This window comes from Crocodylus porosus, unplaced genomic scaffold (genome assembly GCF_001723895.1).
Source record: "Crocodylus porosus isolate Cpor-Errol unplaced genomic scaffold, CroPor_comp1, whole genome shotgun sequence".
Classification (NCBI taxonomy): Eukaryota; Metazoa; Chordata; order Crocodylia; family Crocodylidae; genus Crocodylus; species Crocodylus porosus.
Window position 1 is genome coordinate 12,276,168 of NW_017728926.1, and position 17,517 is coordinate 12,293,684.

A 17,517-nucleotide genomic window follows, 5' to 3' on the forward strand; every position below is an offset into this window, starting at 1 on the left:
ATTTCAGAGTGAAGTGCTGTCAAGTGAACTGTCAGCATATATTTTAGGCAATAGAAAAATCTTAAGGCCACCACCCATGACCACATGAGGACACACACACACACTTGCATTAGATTATATCTAGATCTATATATTTTTAAATAACAAGCACCAACTGCTGCCCTTTAACAATGCCCACTCAACAGGTGTTCATTCTGTTGAGCAATAGCTAAATAGGTTCTGATAACTCACTAATGTAGATGGTTCATTACCCCACCTGGTTACAGCAGTAATCTAAAAGCAGCTCTAGGGTGTGGGCTGCACAGTAACGACTAGGAAACCCCCAAGCAGCCAAGTCAGTGGGGAAAGTCTGAGCTGAAGTTTATGCAGTATCATGATTAATAAAAACCAAACCCCAACAGTAGGGGACTCTGGACTCTACTTTGTCTGACAGCAGGTTGGGAATGACACCTTATCACAAACTCATTTCTCATTAAAACAAGAGAAGTGTGCATCTCCCCCCCGCCCCCCCATCCCACCTCCAGCGAGAGGCAGTGGAATAATCAGTCCAAGATTTCTTTTGAAGTCAGGGAATGAAGTATATGCCATGTCAAGTGAACTCCAAGAAGCTAAAGCTTACAAGGCACCACTTTGTTCCAAGTCAAGAAAGGTTTCTGCTTTTTCTCCATTCTATTATTTTCGCCTGCAGTCTCTGGCCTACAGTCTCAGGCAGAAACCCATTGCACTCTGTGACAGCAACAGTTTCAGACAACTGCTTATTAGCAACAGAACTGCAAAGCCAAATTTTGAAAGGACTGAAAAATATGACAGAATTTGAGTTAACGATGCCTGAGAAGAGACTCTCCTCAGTGCTCACTTCCCGTTCAGTATCAGAGATCATTTGGCAGTAATCCGTACTTTCTTGTACCCATCATCTGTAGTAGGATTCATGGCATACACTGATTTTCCTATTTTAAGTCTTCTGCACAACTGATCTTAATTCCCGCACTTTAGAATCAGGGATGAAGCAGAACATTCTGTACTTTCCGTATTTGGGGGCTGTAAATAAAGCAAACCAGCAGCCTGGAAGGCTGTAAGTATAAAGGCAATGCAAGAACTCCAGAGTACTTCAAATGGTGAAGATAACAGCAAATCCACAGACTTCTTTCAGCAAGACCCAATGTGAACCTTCGCTGGGGAAGTGAAGTCACTTAACTGCCTGGGGAAACAAACATATTGAAGCTTGCATTTCTGCTTCTCTCAAATTAAGAAAAAAAGTTCTACTTGAGGTTTCAATTTTGCTAATCATCATGGCTAATGTAACAAGTGTGTCATCCCTCTGGCACAAACATAACAGTGTGACTGTTTCAGGTTGCACTTTCAAGTACTGCATGCAACACATCTACAATACACTCAGCACCTGCCACAAATAGAACCAGAGATGCTTACTTGTCACCCTGGCAGTCTGGGGACTCTCAGCCTCTTTGCTTACAATGCCCTGTTTACAACTACAGTGCAAGCAATGGCAAGATATCACTTATTTACTGAACAAAAATTGCAGAGTAAAGTGTAGGTAAAATACGTCTTGGTAGCAATGAAGGACTTGCCTCTCTAGGTCAGGCCCAGCACACTGCAGTGGGGAAAATGGAAGTTTCTGCAGTTGAATTCAAAAAAGTTATTCAAAGTGATTGTAATAACCTAGGACAGGATCAGACCAATGGTCCATCTAGCCCAGTAACCTGGCCTCCAACAGGGGCAGAACCAGATGCTTTAGAGGAAGAGCACTGAACCAGGTATATCTAAAGCAATCATTATGTTCCTTAGCATCCATCATCACTGGTTTAGAGATGCCAGAAGCCACATCTCTTTACTGTTTAATAGCTATTAATAGATTTATCATACTGGAATGCATCTAGTCCAGGGCTTCTCAACCTTCTTAGCTTCAAGGAACCTCTCAGAAAGTGCCAGCTCTTAGTTTTAATCCCTTTTTTAACTACTCAGAAAGAGCATAACAGGTCAAAATGCATTGACGCTATTTCCTACTTAAAATCCCAGGGGGGGGCGGGAAATCTTGGGAATCACATGTGTATACCTAACAGGGTAACACTGTAAGGCACCATGCATCACCCCTGAAAGGATCAAGGCACACGAGGGTGCCATGGCACCATGGTTGAGAACCACTGGTTTAGTCCCTCCTTGAATTTGGCTATACCATCTGCCTCAATAGCCTCCTGTGGTAATGAGTTCCACAGGTTAACGACGTGCTGCACAGCAGAGCACTTCCTTGTGATCTACTATGGGAATTGCACCAGTATCTTCTGCAGTAAAAATGAGGCAAAGAATTAATTTAGCTTCTCTGCTCAGTGCACCTTTTGCACCGTGACCATCACCAGTTCTCACTGGCTTCCTGCTTCTGACACAGTTGTTGAAAGTTTATTAACTTCAGCAAAGTTATCATTAATATATAGCTTCTTTTGCCCTATGCTTTTTTGCCCTGCTTATTTCCCTTTTTATAGATCTGATCCACCAGAGTGTATGAGCATCCCCATTTGGGCACACTTTCCATTCTTTGAAGGGTGCCTTTTTGCCTTGGATGGCCTCCTTACCTCTGCTATTAAACCACACAGTGGTTTTATTGGACCACTTGATACTCTTTTTCATTTGTGGCATACACTTTTCCTGAAGCCTCCTGAACCCTAATCACGGTCACCAATGCATTTAATTTAGCACAAATTTCCTCCTCAAAAAAAGACATGCATCATTTCAGTACAAGGCACAACACTCATGACAATCACTGATCTACTCTTTTCTTTCTGAGAAGTGGGTGGAGGGGAAAAGGAGGTGGGAGGAAAGGAAGCGGGGAATAACGCATCATAATTCCAAACCTGGCTTCAAATACATTTTACAGTGCTGGGAAGTCTCTTCATTGTCCAAGAATTTAAAAAACCACATTGCCCCAATATATTTGAACTGCTGCATCATTCAGTGCAAACCAGTCTTCCAAGAAAACAAAACAAAACAAAACAAAACAAAACAAAACAAAAAACAGAGGAACTAGTGACACCTTTAGTTAAACAGTGCATGAAACCAAAGCTACTTCTGACTTTCCAGTGGGCATACATATCATTAGTTTCCAGCCATAGCAGACCGTAAGAAATGCCTCTCAGCACCTGCCATCTTGTTCTCCTTTCAACGCTCTGCATTCTCAAATCCCCATGTGGTTTCGGTAGTTGTTTTGCTGATAAGCACTAGAGCCAGAAACCAATATTTCTACTGTCTGAAAGCTTGGAATGCTAGCTTCCAAAGTAGTTTGCAAGCTGTTCACACTGCTAAAATCGTAACCAACGAGAGCACGAGACAATACGGTAATTTTTTTTAAAGACACTTTTTCAATTAATTAGGAATATGTTGGCAGAACTAGTAAGCACCAGTTAGAAGCATCTAATCTCTCCCAACTGTACAGCTGGTCCAGTCACAGCTGATGACCCACAGAAATCCTTGCCTCTCATTTTCCCTGGACCAAAGCTAAAGCACTCCTAATCTTCACTTGCCATTTTCTACCCCCTCAAGTTAGAAACCCCTGAAGAAGTGCCCCGTACACTGAAAGTACTCTCTCCAAGACAACCTAACAATTGAAAAATGAAAATGTGATAAAGAATTTGCATTCACGCTTTTCTTTCAACTCTGTGGGCTCTAAGCCTCCTACTATCCTGCACTCCAAACACATTAGAGAAGATTCACCTTCATATTAAAAAGGACACCACCATGTGTCGCTTTCTTCATTCATCACAGTGCAGCCAGGATTTGACAGCACAATTGTATACCTGATTAATAGTATATTTAGAGGTATGGACCAACAGAGACAAGCAATAGCTGCTATACAGTAACTGTTGCACAACTGCAGGCTCATGCACAGAAGTGAATTAAAACTATCTTGTTCTCACCCATCAAACTGTCATTTTTCCGGAGAACATTTGATGGACATCTGCCTTGGGATATGGTTTTCCAATTCCCACCCCCATCTCACCCAAAAATTAGTTTAGGGAAAAAATACACAGCTTTGCCCATATTTCAGTCTTCCAACTATTTCACTGATAAGCTGATAGTACCTCTAGGGGTTTTTTGGGAACAAGTATGTGAAACTTCAAAAGACTGCTTTTTGACATCCATTTTTGGGGGGGAAAAATGCATGTATATAGCACAGCAGACTAGAGCAGTATGAGCAAGGAAGACTCTGCTCCCTACAGATGCCAGACTGTCAAGTGTCTGAGTGTGTACGACAGACAGACAGACACTAGGTGTGATAAAGAGCTATACTTCAACATAAACACTAGCAAAAGGTAAAGGGTTTTGCCAGATTACTTCCTTTCAAGCATCTGACCCAATTAAAACAAAACAAAACAAAACAAACAAAAAAAACCCTTCTGATTTAAGAATACCACTGAGATTCTTAAATCTGTGGTGGGATTCCCTGTACCGTAACCCCTTTATAAAAAGATAAATGTTACAAAAAAAAAAAATATCAAGCATTCAAGCTAAGAAATGCCAGAACAAGGTTCTGTACAGCCTTATTTTAGTGACCTTTGTGCGTACACATTACGATGAGCTCTAATAAAATGGTCAAGCACTGTCGTATTTTCCACTGTTGATTCGTTTGCAGAATTTCAGTTGCCCACCTTCCCCATACCAACTCCAGTCCTTTCACCTTACCCTGTTCATTCCCATTTGCTGCTGCTGGATTTCTGATGCTTGTTTGCTCCCTTTATTACCATATCAGGGTGGTTGAATTGTTGTTCCCTCTCCATTCTAGCCAGCCTGGGCACTGGCACAGGTAGAGCACTGTCTTTTCCAGTCTCCTTGCCCAATACATTGTTTATACCGTTTCCTAGCACAGCAGACGAAAGCAGTACAAGCAGGAGAGACCCTGCTCCCTACAGATGCCAGACTGTCAACTGTCTGAGTGTGTACAAACCACACACACACTTGGATTTTTATTTTTTTCAATATTTGGAATGAATCCAGCAAAACCTTTACTTTTTGCTTGCATTTATGCTTAAGTATAGCTCTTTATCAGAGCTAGCATCTAAAACTGTTTTTTTAAATCAGGCTTCTGGCAGCATGCACAAGCTAGAAGTTTGCTCACGTTTTTATGGCTGTTAGAAATCCCCAGTAAAAATAAAGCCCCTTATTGGGCATGCTGTAGTTCATGTTTCAGTCTGCAACATACATGAGCCTTGGGAAAGTAATCAAATTGGGATTTACATCCCAGCAGTGACTAAAAAAACATGGTCTACACAATCTGGTCCCAACTTTTTGTAATAATTAGTTACTAAGAAAATTATTTGGATTTGTTGCCATTACATCTTTAAAAGAGATGCTATCAAATGTATTAGTTCTAACACTCCACCTTTTTCCTCCCTTTGTGTCCTCTTAATTCCCATTTTAAAGTATGTGGAACAAAAGGGAATAAAATAAGAGCTACTATTTATAAGAGAACTGGCCTACCTGGACTGACTGATGACACAAAAACAGACAAGATATTGTACTTGACTGCAAAGTTCTTAACATAATTCCCTCTCTGCTGGTATGAAAAATACCGAACTTTTATACAGCCTGTTCCATCGATACATCTCCAAGCACTTTACAAAGGAGATGAGCATTTTATCAGATGGGGAAAATGGACACAGATGAGCTATTCTGCCCAAAGTCACCCAACAGTCCACCAGCCAAGTGAGGAAGGGAACACTACCTCCCTGCTGTAGGATCTGCTGTTTGGAGATATGCAAGGTGTCACAGAACAATCCTTACATAAAAAGCCAAGGGGAAACAACCACACACGACTTAAGCTTCAGCACATCTGTGTATTATTTTAGAATAGGATATACATTTAACTGCAAGTTTCTTTATAGTTCATTTTCCTCAGATGTTGAAATGGTTTTTTCTTTTTTCGGTTGGATTTTTGGGGTTGTGTTGTTTTTTTTTTTTTGCGAGAACACCATTTTGGAGTGCTGAGTGCAAGTGGAGAACAACTGACAAACCTGGCCAAGATCAATAAGCACACAGGGTCATTTCAGAGCAAGACTGCAACAGGAGGAAGAGGGAGGGGAAGATAGGGGAAGTGCCTGCGCACAAAAAAAAATGGGCCAGGAAAGAACTCTGATCTCTTATGCCCTCCAGATTTCAGTTTTTGCATCATCTGCCATATTTGAACATGCTTTCCTCTATTCACGTTACAAACTTAAAAGTACAGCAGAAATCAAGCAGCCTTTGGCAACCCTTCTACCTTCTGTAATATACAGCAAGCCATTCTCAAAGGCTGTTAGTAACGACGTTTCTTAGACTCCCCGTTTGTGCAGTTATGATGTGCAAATGAAGGAAGCAAAGAAAGCAGAGAGCTCTGAAATGGTAGAGCTGACATACAAGTCTCTGTACTGGTCGAAGGCATTGTTGGCTTCCACCTCCAGCTTGCGCAGGCGGGCAGATGGCATGGCACCGTCTTCCAGAGGAGGATCATATTTGTTACTCCACGGTGATCTGTGGGGGAGGCAAGAAGAGAAAGAGAAGCTTAGACAAAATCGAGACAAACTCTGAAAGGCTTTGAAAAGGGCAGGCCCAACCACAGATGTTTGAACTTTCAAGAAATGCCATTATCAAGGAGCATTAATCTGTCAGAACCTGGTCATAAACAGCCATTTTGAACATCGATGGCAAAGGGACCCAGACTCCTAGAAGTTTATTGCTTCTAGCTTTCCCCATGGATTCCCTCTTATCTTTGTGCTTCCATTATACCTATAATTGTGTTTGGTTTCTAATGTCTTAAAAAAAAAAAAAAATGCAACCCAACCCCCCCACCCCAAGCTCTAACTTAGAGCTGCAGCTATTAAAACTGTGCATATTTAAAAGACTTTACCTGCAAAGTCCAAACAACCCGAGCAGCCTAGGTAGAGATTCGTTTGGATTTAAGCTCATTTTATAGTCTACAAATAAAACCCAAGTTCACTTCCACTAAATTTGCTTTGAAAACAAAAACCACTTGTGTTTAGCTTGAGGAAAATATCTGAATAGCAAGAAAGATTTAACAGGGTTTGCAAAGCTGTGGTTTCTGCAATTAATTTCTGCAGGTGTGGAAGGAGTGGTGGGCTTGTAACGAAAGGTTTGGTATTGGACAACTAATGGAGCTCTTTTGCTAGTCTGCTTGAGCATTTTATAATTCCCATTCTGTAAACCCACATTCTCCTTTTCATTTCCCCTGTGGAAACCTACCTACATATATCACTGCTAGTTCAGAAAAAAAAAAAGATATCCCTAGTCTTTGTGTAGCTGCTTTTTAGAAACTCCATCCTGCTAACACCAGGTTTTAATGTAGTCCATACGCAAGGGTCTTTGCCTCCAGTAGCCATTTGTTATTCATTTCTCTCAAAGGCGTCTAGCTTTGACATCTGTTTAATACAAAGCATAAAGGACAGGGTCTACTTTCCTCTGGCCTTATACTCCCACCACATTTCACTTCCCTAACACTCCTCATCCCAGACTTGGCTGAACAGGTGAGACACCAGGAAGAGTTAAATCATTGTGTCACAGCAATCCAGAGCAAAAAACTTTTCAGGAAACCATTCACATTTTTAAAAAAAAACCCCATCTGCTCTGGTGAATGTTACCAGAGCATTAGTTACTTATTTAAAGAGGAGCCTACAGAGTTATAAATGACTGTAATATTCGTAAGTAGAACAGATGCACATGGCAAATAGATCCAAAACTCCAACTCTGACAGCATTAGTGAACTGCTGGCAGGACAGCCGTTCCCCATCGTGCACCCACGCAGAAAGAACACAGGGTCTGTATTCTACGCACCCTGCAAGTATGGTCTATAATCTGCAGCATTCATACTGTATAGCTAATAATAATAATAATTCTTAAAGTAGAGAGAGTCCTGGCAATACTGTTGTTTTGCAATAATTCCAGATGCAATTATGCTACTCTATCAGCAGTGGTGGCCTTAGGGTTGTTGGGGCCCTGAGTAAGTGCCATTTGGGGCCCCTTGGAGGCTTAATTTTGATTACCTATAACCAAGTTGGACATTTGTTGCAAAATGCTGAGGCCCCCTAAAGTGTGGTGGTTGCCCAGCTTGCCTTCCCCTAAGGCTGCCAGTGCTATCAGGTGAAAGGGAATAAACAGAAAAGCTGCGGTGTAGAGAAACGCCCTTTGCATTCCCTTCCCCTCCAACTGTCAATTATGGATTCCTTACAACAGTGAATGTCTTCCTTTCCAATCAAAGTGAGCACTTTCCCCCGTCACAACAGCATATAGACCAAATATTCCAGTTTTCAAGCCAACTGTGTACTTGATCATTTTTCACTTGATAAGCACCTGTGAGACAGACCAGTTTTAGAGGGACCAGGTGTGAGAAGTAGGTCCCTAGAGCATTAGAAAGACATGGAAAGAAACTACTCCAGATGTAAGCAGAGTAAACTGAGAGCTTATTTGAAGTATGAAATCCAACAAATGTAACAGCTTTAAATCAAGAATGCTCTAAAGAATTGGCTCTGATACCAAGTGCAGGATGGTGTTTCTAACTATATACACACTTTATGTTGTGGGTTATGAAGTTTAATCTGGGGTAATTCATAGTTTTATTTTACCATATTTTATTTTAAGAAGTTCAAGAGGTATCAAAAACAATGGATGAGCATCTCTGCTGTAACTTCAATATCTGAATTCACCAGGTTAGAGCTACTTCACAAAAAACATTCCTGTATTCCTGGCTATATATTCCTACACAGCAGCATAATTTTAACTTCTGTATGAACTTCTGGGTGTCTATTAACATTGCTCAAATCAGGAGAATGATAGAGCAGATAATACTGTTTGTACCAAAATTCAATAAGCTATTAAATTATTCCAAGCTGAAGACTGCAATATAGATACTCTTTGAAGTGCTATAAGAAATGCCTTTAACATCAGACTATACACAAAAAATGTACAGGTTCCTTAAAATAAAACAAAAAACAAAAACAAAAAGAACCCTCAACTATCTAATAGCAGAGGCTACAACAGAGCATCTTTGCCAACAGTTGCAATGTGAAACCAAGAACTGGACAGCACATCTCTCTCGTTCCTATACATCAGTAGGGTCAAATTTTTCCAACCCCATAGGCCAAATGAAGGTTGTTGAGCCAATCTGCGGGTCTAATCAGGCCACGCTGGAGCCAATGCACAGGGCTGGTCTGGCACAGCCAAGTATCCCAGGTCAAACCCTTGTGCCACATGTGGCACCCATGGCCAGTGACACACGGGCTGGATCTGGCCCACGCACTATATGTTTCACACCCCTGATATACTTCATGTTCTTAAACTGTTTGCTTGCAAGCTGTCCTCTACCACCAACACATGCACGCTGATCAGCCCGGTTGTAAGTCTCTTATAATAAAAACGCATTTCCCTTGACTCTTGCCTCAGGAGGCAGTTGACAGCATTTCCTTAGTCTCAAAGAAATTTAGAGTTTGGCTCCAAATGCTGCCAACCATCAAAACCCAGCTGTAACCAATGAAGTTACTGTAGGCATTTACCAAGTTTAGCTATCCAGGGGTAGCGAACCAACACATCTAAACAAGATCTTTGAGCGGTGCACCACAGCTTCACAAAATGCCGACAGACTGATAAGCAGCGAGACCTTCTGCTTTCAGTATGGAGCTGCGTTTATTTAAAATGAGCACACCAGTAACGCTGGTGTTTTATAAAAATTCCTGGAGCCAGCCAAAGGAAAAGAGAGCTCTTTCCCTTCTGAACTGTAAATTATTCATTACTGTGTGCATGATATCTGAATACATATACACTGCTTTTAACTTACAGCAGATAGCAATGCAAAGTGACCGAGCAAGATGACTGAACTCTGTAGCCGAGGAGGAAAAACCCCGTCTAAAACCCAAGTCTGGTTCGTCACATATTGCTAACAATCTGAATTTAAAAGTCTGTTCTTGCAGATCAGTCACAGCCCCTAAACAAAGAAGTTCTGGTTAATCTCAAAATCTACTGGAAGACTTGCTATCTTGCTGCAAAAGAAAATATTTCAAAACCTTTGCCTATAAGGCAGTGACTTCTGTCCACCACAAACAACTACAAGCACCAACAAGCTTCAACCATGACTAGTACCAGCTCTTTCATCTCAACCTGGAGATATTTGCCACCACGGACATGCAAATATTCCTGAGGCACATTGTTCCTGGCTTGTCACAGGATATCTTTCACCCATAGGATCATGTAACGTTTAAGGAAACAATCAGCACAAAATTTTGAAGGCTGACTCATCCGGAGCTCTTGCCAGGATTCCATTTTCAACAGATCCCCACGTTGTGACACTGCTGTAGGGAAACGGATGATAGGCAACAGCAAACTAGGACCAAAAACGCCTTTCAAACTGTCTGCATTAACTCAGCTGCTTATGGGAATGCCATATTACAGATTATTTCTGGCCCCAGGCTGAGAACTGTTTGCAGGCAGGCAGATGCCTCGGAACGTTTCACAAGAGCTGTTTGGGGAGTGCAAAGACAGCATTAGGTGTGAAACCAACGTTCATGTGGTTGCACCCACAGCAAGAATTCTTAGCCTAAACTGGTACGTGCTTGACATGAAGCCAGTCTCTGGCACCTTGAAACTTGTTGTTATCTGCAACAATTTGTATGCAACTTTAAACTCCAAACCAAACTGGGTTGCTGCTTACTCCACAGATCTAGAGCTGTCCAGCATCCAACTTCAGACCTGAAAGATTACAAATACAGATCTACGATAGAAGCAGTGTTCCAGTCCTGCCACAAATGAAATGGACAATCTTACTCCATGTGTTATATGCCAACGTGAAATTGCAAAAGGAATGGAAAGCCACTTCAAAGCCACTGGCCTTTCCTTCCGATTTCTGGACCTCCTCTTCAGAAACACTGAGGCCTCACACTCTTGCAAACAACTTCATATGGAGCCCCAATACACTGCAACAGGTTGTGTGCACATCCAGACTGAAATCAGGGTCTATAATTGTAATCCTCACTAGAGGACAGTCATGGCTGTTATAACTGTTTAACTTTTTCCAGATTAGGGGGATGAGGGGGAGGGGGAGAGGGAAGGGGAAGGGGAAGCGCATGAAAACATGCTACAATTCTGATATTCATTAAATCAGGGTAGGAAAAAATAATATGCGTGTCAGTGTCTTTTAGTATTTAAAGACAGCAGGATAAAAAAAAACAAAAAATCTGTCATTCAGTGCCATTCCATCCCATTTGCTTCTGAACCAGGTCGAACATTGCAGGTTCCCTGAAGTTGGGGACAATTTCATAGCAAGTATTAGACCTCTTTTGTAGACTGCAGGAATGAAATTTAAGAGAAGCCTGTAACTTGGATTTCTTCTGGCTAGTATTTTCAAACCATTACAGCTGGAGCCAGCAGTCATTTTATCCAAAGAAATTCATAACCCTCCCCAAAATGTTTTTAGTGGAAGAGCACTTAGCCTCCATTTAAGCTTTTAAATGTGTTCTATCTGAAGAAAGACAGATGGACAAAAGTGCTTAGATTTCAAAAGTCAGGCCTCTAATTTCCCTAAAAGAGAACGCTTTTTGTTTCGGCTAACAGGTTTCAAACTGTGCTGTTGGCACCGACTTCCCCATAAGGATTCCATTTAAGAGAATGATCAAACATACTTAGGATGGAAATGTGTGGAGAAAAGTCAGCCCTTGAAGTTTTATATCAAAAAAAGCTCTGCCTTCACACTCTGGATTCCCTGGCCCCTTGATATCCCCCAGACACCGTTGTTATTACAGGGGAAGTCACAAGTGCAGGCAGGACTATATGCATGGGCAGCTGCTACTAAAAGTAGAAGCAGGCAATTGTGAGGAAGCTAAAGGGAAAAAAAAAATTACCACCCTTACCTTTGCAGGGAAGAGACCTTAAAAAGGAACTCTCCGACAAGTCAATATTCTATGTTCATAAAATAAATGTTAATTAAATCTGAAAAAAGGGAATAGATTGTAATAGCACATGTTGCCCCAAAAGCTGTATTGCATTTCTCTCACTTCCAACCTCAACTCCACAATATTTCCTGCATGAAATAAAGAAGGTAGAGAACAGGGACAACCTGAATGCCAGAACTGCTGTAAACACCAAGCCAAATCCTGCTGTCCTTATTCACGCAAAACCCTCTCAGAGGAAGAGCTCAAGTATTTAGTCCCAGAGGTGAAATCTTGGTCGCACTGGATGCGTCTACACAAGATGCTTGCTGCATATTAGCCTAATAACACTGCACAGTAGCGTGGCAGTTAAAAACAGGGCTAATAGCCTAATAACACTGCGCAGTAGGCTAATATGCAGCAAGTGTCATAAAAAAAAAGCGTGCCAGCACTACTGAGCAGTAACTCTAAGTACTGAGCATTTAATTAGAACTCTATTCAGCAGGTACTAAATGAAATTTGCAGTACCTAAGGCACATTAATGAACATGTAGATGGACCCACTGAAATCAGTAAGACTCCCTTGTCTTCAGTGGGGAAGAGAATGCTGCCACAAAAGTCAGGAAAACCTACCTCTTGGTTCTCCCCCTTGCAAAAGTCTTGAGAGATTTAATTTCAGGTTAAATGCTTTGAAAACCACAGAAAAAAGCACTAGAAGAACATGTAATAATAAAATGAAGAAGGGCAAGTACAAGTAGCAGATTCTCAACCAAAATTAAGACTGAGGCTAGTTCTGGCTGCAGTATGTTATGAGCAGAGACTGTTTATAGTGTACTGTATAGTTCTGTGAATCTTTTAAGAGCCTTTGAGATTTCCATGACAAGTGTAAGTTGCTCCTCAAATTCTGGCCTAACATTAATTAAATTAGACTAAGAACTGTTCTCAGAAACCAATCCAAAATTTACAAGAGAGTGTGGACGGAAGTGTCTGAAAACTGGCCACCAACTGTGACCAGCACAGACAATGTTCCAAAATTTGCCCCATAAAGGTGCAGGGACAATCTGTTCTTGAAAGTATAACTGAAAGTGTCAACCAGTTCAAGAAGGAAGAACTGCTTTAATCTTGAACACTAATTTTATTTCAAGGCTTCCACTGTGACCTTGTCTCCTCCCAGAAGCAAAAAGAGACCAACTCTTTTCACTTGGGTCAAATGCTTTTATAGTTCTCCTCAAACCCATGCTGACCTCAGCCAATTTCCCCAGGACTCCAGTTTTAAAGTAAAAGATATGCAAACCAATTCAGTCCAGGTCAACTTTGGTATCCAAACCTAATGCATGAGCACCTTTGTTTTAGATTCTTTGGGTTTAAGCCAACATCTGTTGGAGCAGTATCCTATAGAAGATTGATGAACACTTCACTGCAGACACTATTTTATTTCCTGGCTCAGACACATCACCACAACAACTCAAGCAAGAATGCTTTCATAAGTTTTGCATCCCATTAAAAACACTTCCCACCATTTTCCTTCAGAATAAAGTGGACCTCATTTTCTCCCATATTAATCAAAACTAGATGATGAAACCTTGCTGGGGTCACCTAACCCCAGTTGTCTTCCTGCCTACAGTGGGAGGGCTGGACCCAATGATCTGCCAGGTCCCTTCCAGCCCCTAACAATCTATGAATCTATGAACAATTTGTACCCCTTAAAAAAAGCAAAACAAGTATTTTATAATCCTATAAAGCTATGAATGGGTAAACTGAGGCAAAGATTAGTTTGGCCAAAACAGGTCAATCTTAAAATCTGGTTGGAGGGGAGGGAGAAATTAAGTCCAAGCCTTCTACTTCTGCAAGATATTCTGTCTAGTTTTGGAAAATGTAAGCCAAAAAATATAACAAAGTATTTTCAGAAAGTCCATCTTGGAACAAAGTTCCTGGATCATTCTAAGCAGATGAATGGAAACCACCACTGTGTTACTTCTCAAACAGGGCAAGCCCAAAATACTGCAGCAGATCATTTCCAGTTGTCACCACTAAAAAACGTAAGCTCGTACCCCAAAAGTAGCAGTGGAAGCCAAACATGGAACCCTTATAATCACAACCATAAGGTGAGAGAGGAGGGCTGTGTCTTGTTAGCCTGGGATAGAAAGATCAACTATGGCCGTTACAAATCAGCTGAACAAGTTCATTTAAGAGAGGAGCAAAGACTGGGTGATTTCATATTCCTAAAGATCTTTGGAACAATGGTTCCGTGCCTCAATGAAGTCACTGGAAATGTGGCATTGTTATTAGATATTACAAAGAAGCAGTCATTGGAATAAAAGGCAACAAATAGGTTTAAGTGTTGGTTACTAAAGCTATTGATAAACAGTAATCGTTCTAATAGCAACTGCAGTACAGAAGTATCAAAAGAGAGCCTGAATCCAGAATGGCAACTACCACATCAGGAACCTTCATTCTGCCATTCTAATGCAAGAACTGCTTTGGCTCCTTTTGCAACCAAGTCAAATTTAAAAAAAAAAAAAAAAAGTTTAGACTGCGCATCTTGCCTCTGGATCCTCTACATCCATTGATTGCTGGTGGTAGCACCATCTGCTCGTGATTGATGTTTAAAATAGAAAATCTTCACACTTGAATACTTTCAAGAACAAAAAACTGAAAGAACAATTTTAAGCAACCAAAACAATTACACAAATTTCCACAGAAAGCCTGGATCCTGTCTGAGCTGGATTTCTGTTGGTACACAGACGTGGATGGCCCTCTCAAAAAAAAAAAAAAAAAAAAAAAAAAGGAAAAATCAGGAGCCTGAGGGGCCCTAAAAGGACACCTCCTGCACTGTCATCTAGAAAAATCCCTCCTCTTCCAACTATATAACCTCTCTGTAGTCAACCCACACTGCACATTAGCCATTTTGAATGTTCTGGGGGAAGGGGAATCCATTTCTGAGTGGCACGCAACTGCCAAAAGCTTAGGCTTGGTCTTAAGGCTTCACTTCTGAGAGATGAATCGGCTTACCTAGTATGCAGGTTTACCTAGTACTGTATAAAGAGAAAGCATCATTCAGCCAAACCAAAACCATGATTAGCATCTGCTGTTCTCCACACTGCAGATTTCTTGCCACAGAGACCACAATACATACCAATAGAGATTCCTCCTGGTGTCCAACTCTAGTGGACTGTAACACCAAACCCATATTGCAGAAAGCACTTCACTGCCTTGCTGCATGGCTGATGTCAAGCCAGTGAAGTGGCTCACATGCTTTGTTGAAGGGACTGCAGTCAGAGCAAACTCCACCAATAAAGAAAAAACCTAAATTTTGTGCTAACACATATAATTCCTACCAGTCAAATTACTGGAAAGATTGCCAGGCTCTTTGAAGCTTCCTTCAATGGGCTTCTAACGTTGAATATAGAGTCAAGAGATTTTAGAATACAATTCTGGAACCGTAACCTCATAGGGAAGGCCTACTGGTTTTATTGGCAAAAATCAAAAACCAAGAGGAGGAAAAGGAAATGGCTTTGCCCTTTGGTAGCAATTCACACAGTGAAACTTTCATGATCTCAGCTGTCTCCTCAGGATATGAACTCACCTATATGAATCCCCATCTCTGTTGTAGTCGCACAATAGGTAATCCTTTCCCACCACCTTATCTCGAGCGATCTTCAATGGCTGGTCAACAGAAGACAGGAGATCTTCGCAGAGGCTTGGGACCTGCCAGCGAGAGAAGACAGGAAATAACAATATTTAGATTACATGGGGCTGGCTTCTTCGTAACAACAGTTCTGTGATTGATGGGAAAAGACTGTCCAGAACTTGACACCCTGCTCCATAAGGTTTGGGGAAAAAAAACTTTGAGATTCCATAAAGAAGAGAAAAAAAATGACACCAACTCCCTCTCAGAAAAAGTTACACATCATTGCAGAATACCAAAAACCTTATTCTCCCCCCCCCCCTTCCCCAACCCCAATAACTTCACATTTAATAACTTATCAACTGGTGTGGTCCAGTAAATCTAAATATACACATTCTCATGTTAGCTTCTTGCCAATGAAGGCCAGTAAGCCAATTGTTGGGGACTGATGAATAAAGGTAAATATTTATAGTGGAGTAGAAACCAGAGAGCTGTTAAGAGAATAAGCTGTCCATACACTAGAATTTATTTTTTGCAGGCTCCTGCTCTGGGTGGAGTTTAGAATACTTTCCAGGCAGCCCGCCAAACATTACCATACTAGCTAATAAAAGAAAAGAAAATATCAAATATATTTGCTACATAGGTAGCTTTGAATGGATCCATAATCCTAGCTGCCTCCCCATGCTCCACCTGGAGGAAGAGACTCCAATCATTTTGTTTTTAACATGGCAGAGCAGCACTGAAACAATGCAGGGGAGATGTGTTGACACATTAGTCTAAAGCTGCTCTTCGCTTGCATATGCCCTGGTCTCTTGCTCTAAAGCCAACTGTGGCTGCTCTATCAGTGTCAGTCTTCCAATGACTGCAGATTCTGTAGGAGGCAGAATTATGGCTACACCTGATTTTCCTCCAAATCTAGGCTCCTTCTCCAGTCTAAACAGTTTGGAACAGCCATTTACCTTGCACAAGCGTGCTGTGTTCTACGAGACAGCTAGCCAATCTACTTCCTAAAGCCACTCCAATATTTTATTTGGAAAAAATACTACACCTCAAGTTTAAGACAAAATGCACAAGCATTAAACACATGTAAATGTCAAGCATATAATTATAACAGACGAGACCTAGATTGCTCAGACCAGGGCTTTTCAACCTGTGGTTCCATGGAGGTCCACAGACTATGTCTAAGGAGTCCGCAAAAAAATTACTATGATCAATCAGAAGTATGCGAGTACCCACACTTACAAATTTAAAGGGGTCCATACCTCCATTTTAATTTTTTTATTATTATTTATTTTAGGGATCCACAAGTGAGAAGAGGCTGACAACTACAGCTTAAACCAACTAGATTTTGGCTGAACATTAGCCCTAAATTTAATGTGCAATCCTATAGTGAGTGCATTTAGTCACTACCTAAAGTGATAATACACATTTATCGTCAGAAGGCTGTACAAGTTTAAGAAACTTTTTTCTAAACACAGTACATATAACAAGGATCTATACAACAGTTAAAACAAGCCTGTTCTGGCTGGTCATCTAACATTTAAAAGCAGAAGGGGGGGGGAAAAAATAGTCACATGCTCCTACACTAAATTCAAAAAACAGTTTTAAATTTAAAAAAATGCAACATTTGGAAAGCTGAAAGCATCATAAAATCAGGAGATAAGAAAAAAAGTTGCTATTCTTACATTGGTGAAATAGAAAGTGAAGTTTTAAACCACTGTTGCTGCACTGAAGAAAAATGTTGAAAAATGGTGAGTGTCAAAATAGTTCTCACACCCTTCAGAGTAACAGAACAATAGTGCAATTAAAGTAATATGAGAATGGCTTACTCTAGCAGTCACAGTATACTGGCCATAATATGCAATACTACCTTGGCCTCTATTTGAGAAGTATTTGAGTTTTCAAATATCAAAACTTCAGAAGATGATCATTGACCACAAGATGAACATGAGCCTGCAATGCGATGCTGCGGCTAGTAAAG

The 17,517-nt window shown here is 41.0% G+C and overlaps 1 protein-coding gene across 2 annotated transcripts in view; it reads right to left on the reverse strand.

The window, feature by feature from the left end:
• CAPZB (capping actin protein of muscle Z-line beta subunit) overlaps window positions 1-17,517 on the reverse strand; it is a 90,789-nt gene that overhangs the window by 25,638 nt on the left and 47,634 nt on the right. For both annotated transcript variants that reach the window (XM_019541497.1, XM_019541496.1), the window contains exons 3-4: window positions 15,495-15,616; window positions 6,400-6,513 (exon numbers count right to left, since the gene is read on the reverse strand). In XM_019541497.1, coding sequence (XP_019397042.1) covers window positions 6,400-6,513; window positions 15,495-15,616 — 236 coding nt within the window. The remainder of the gene's footprint in view (window positions 1-6,399; window positions 6,514-15,494; window positions 15,617-17,517) is intronic.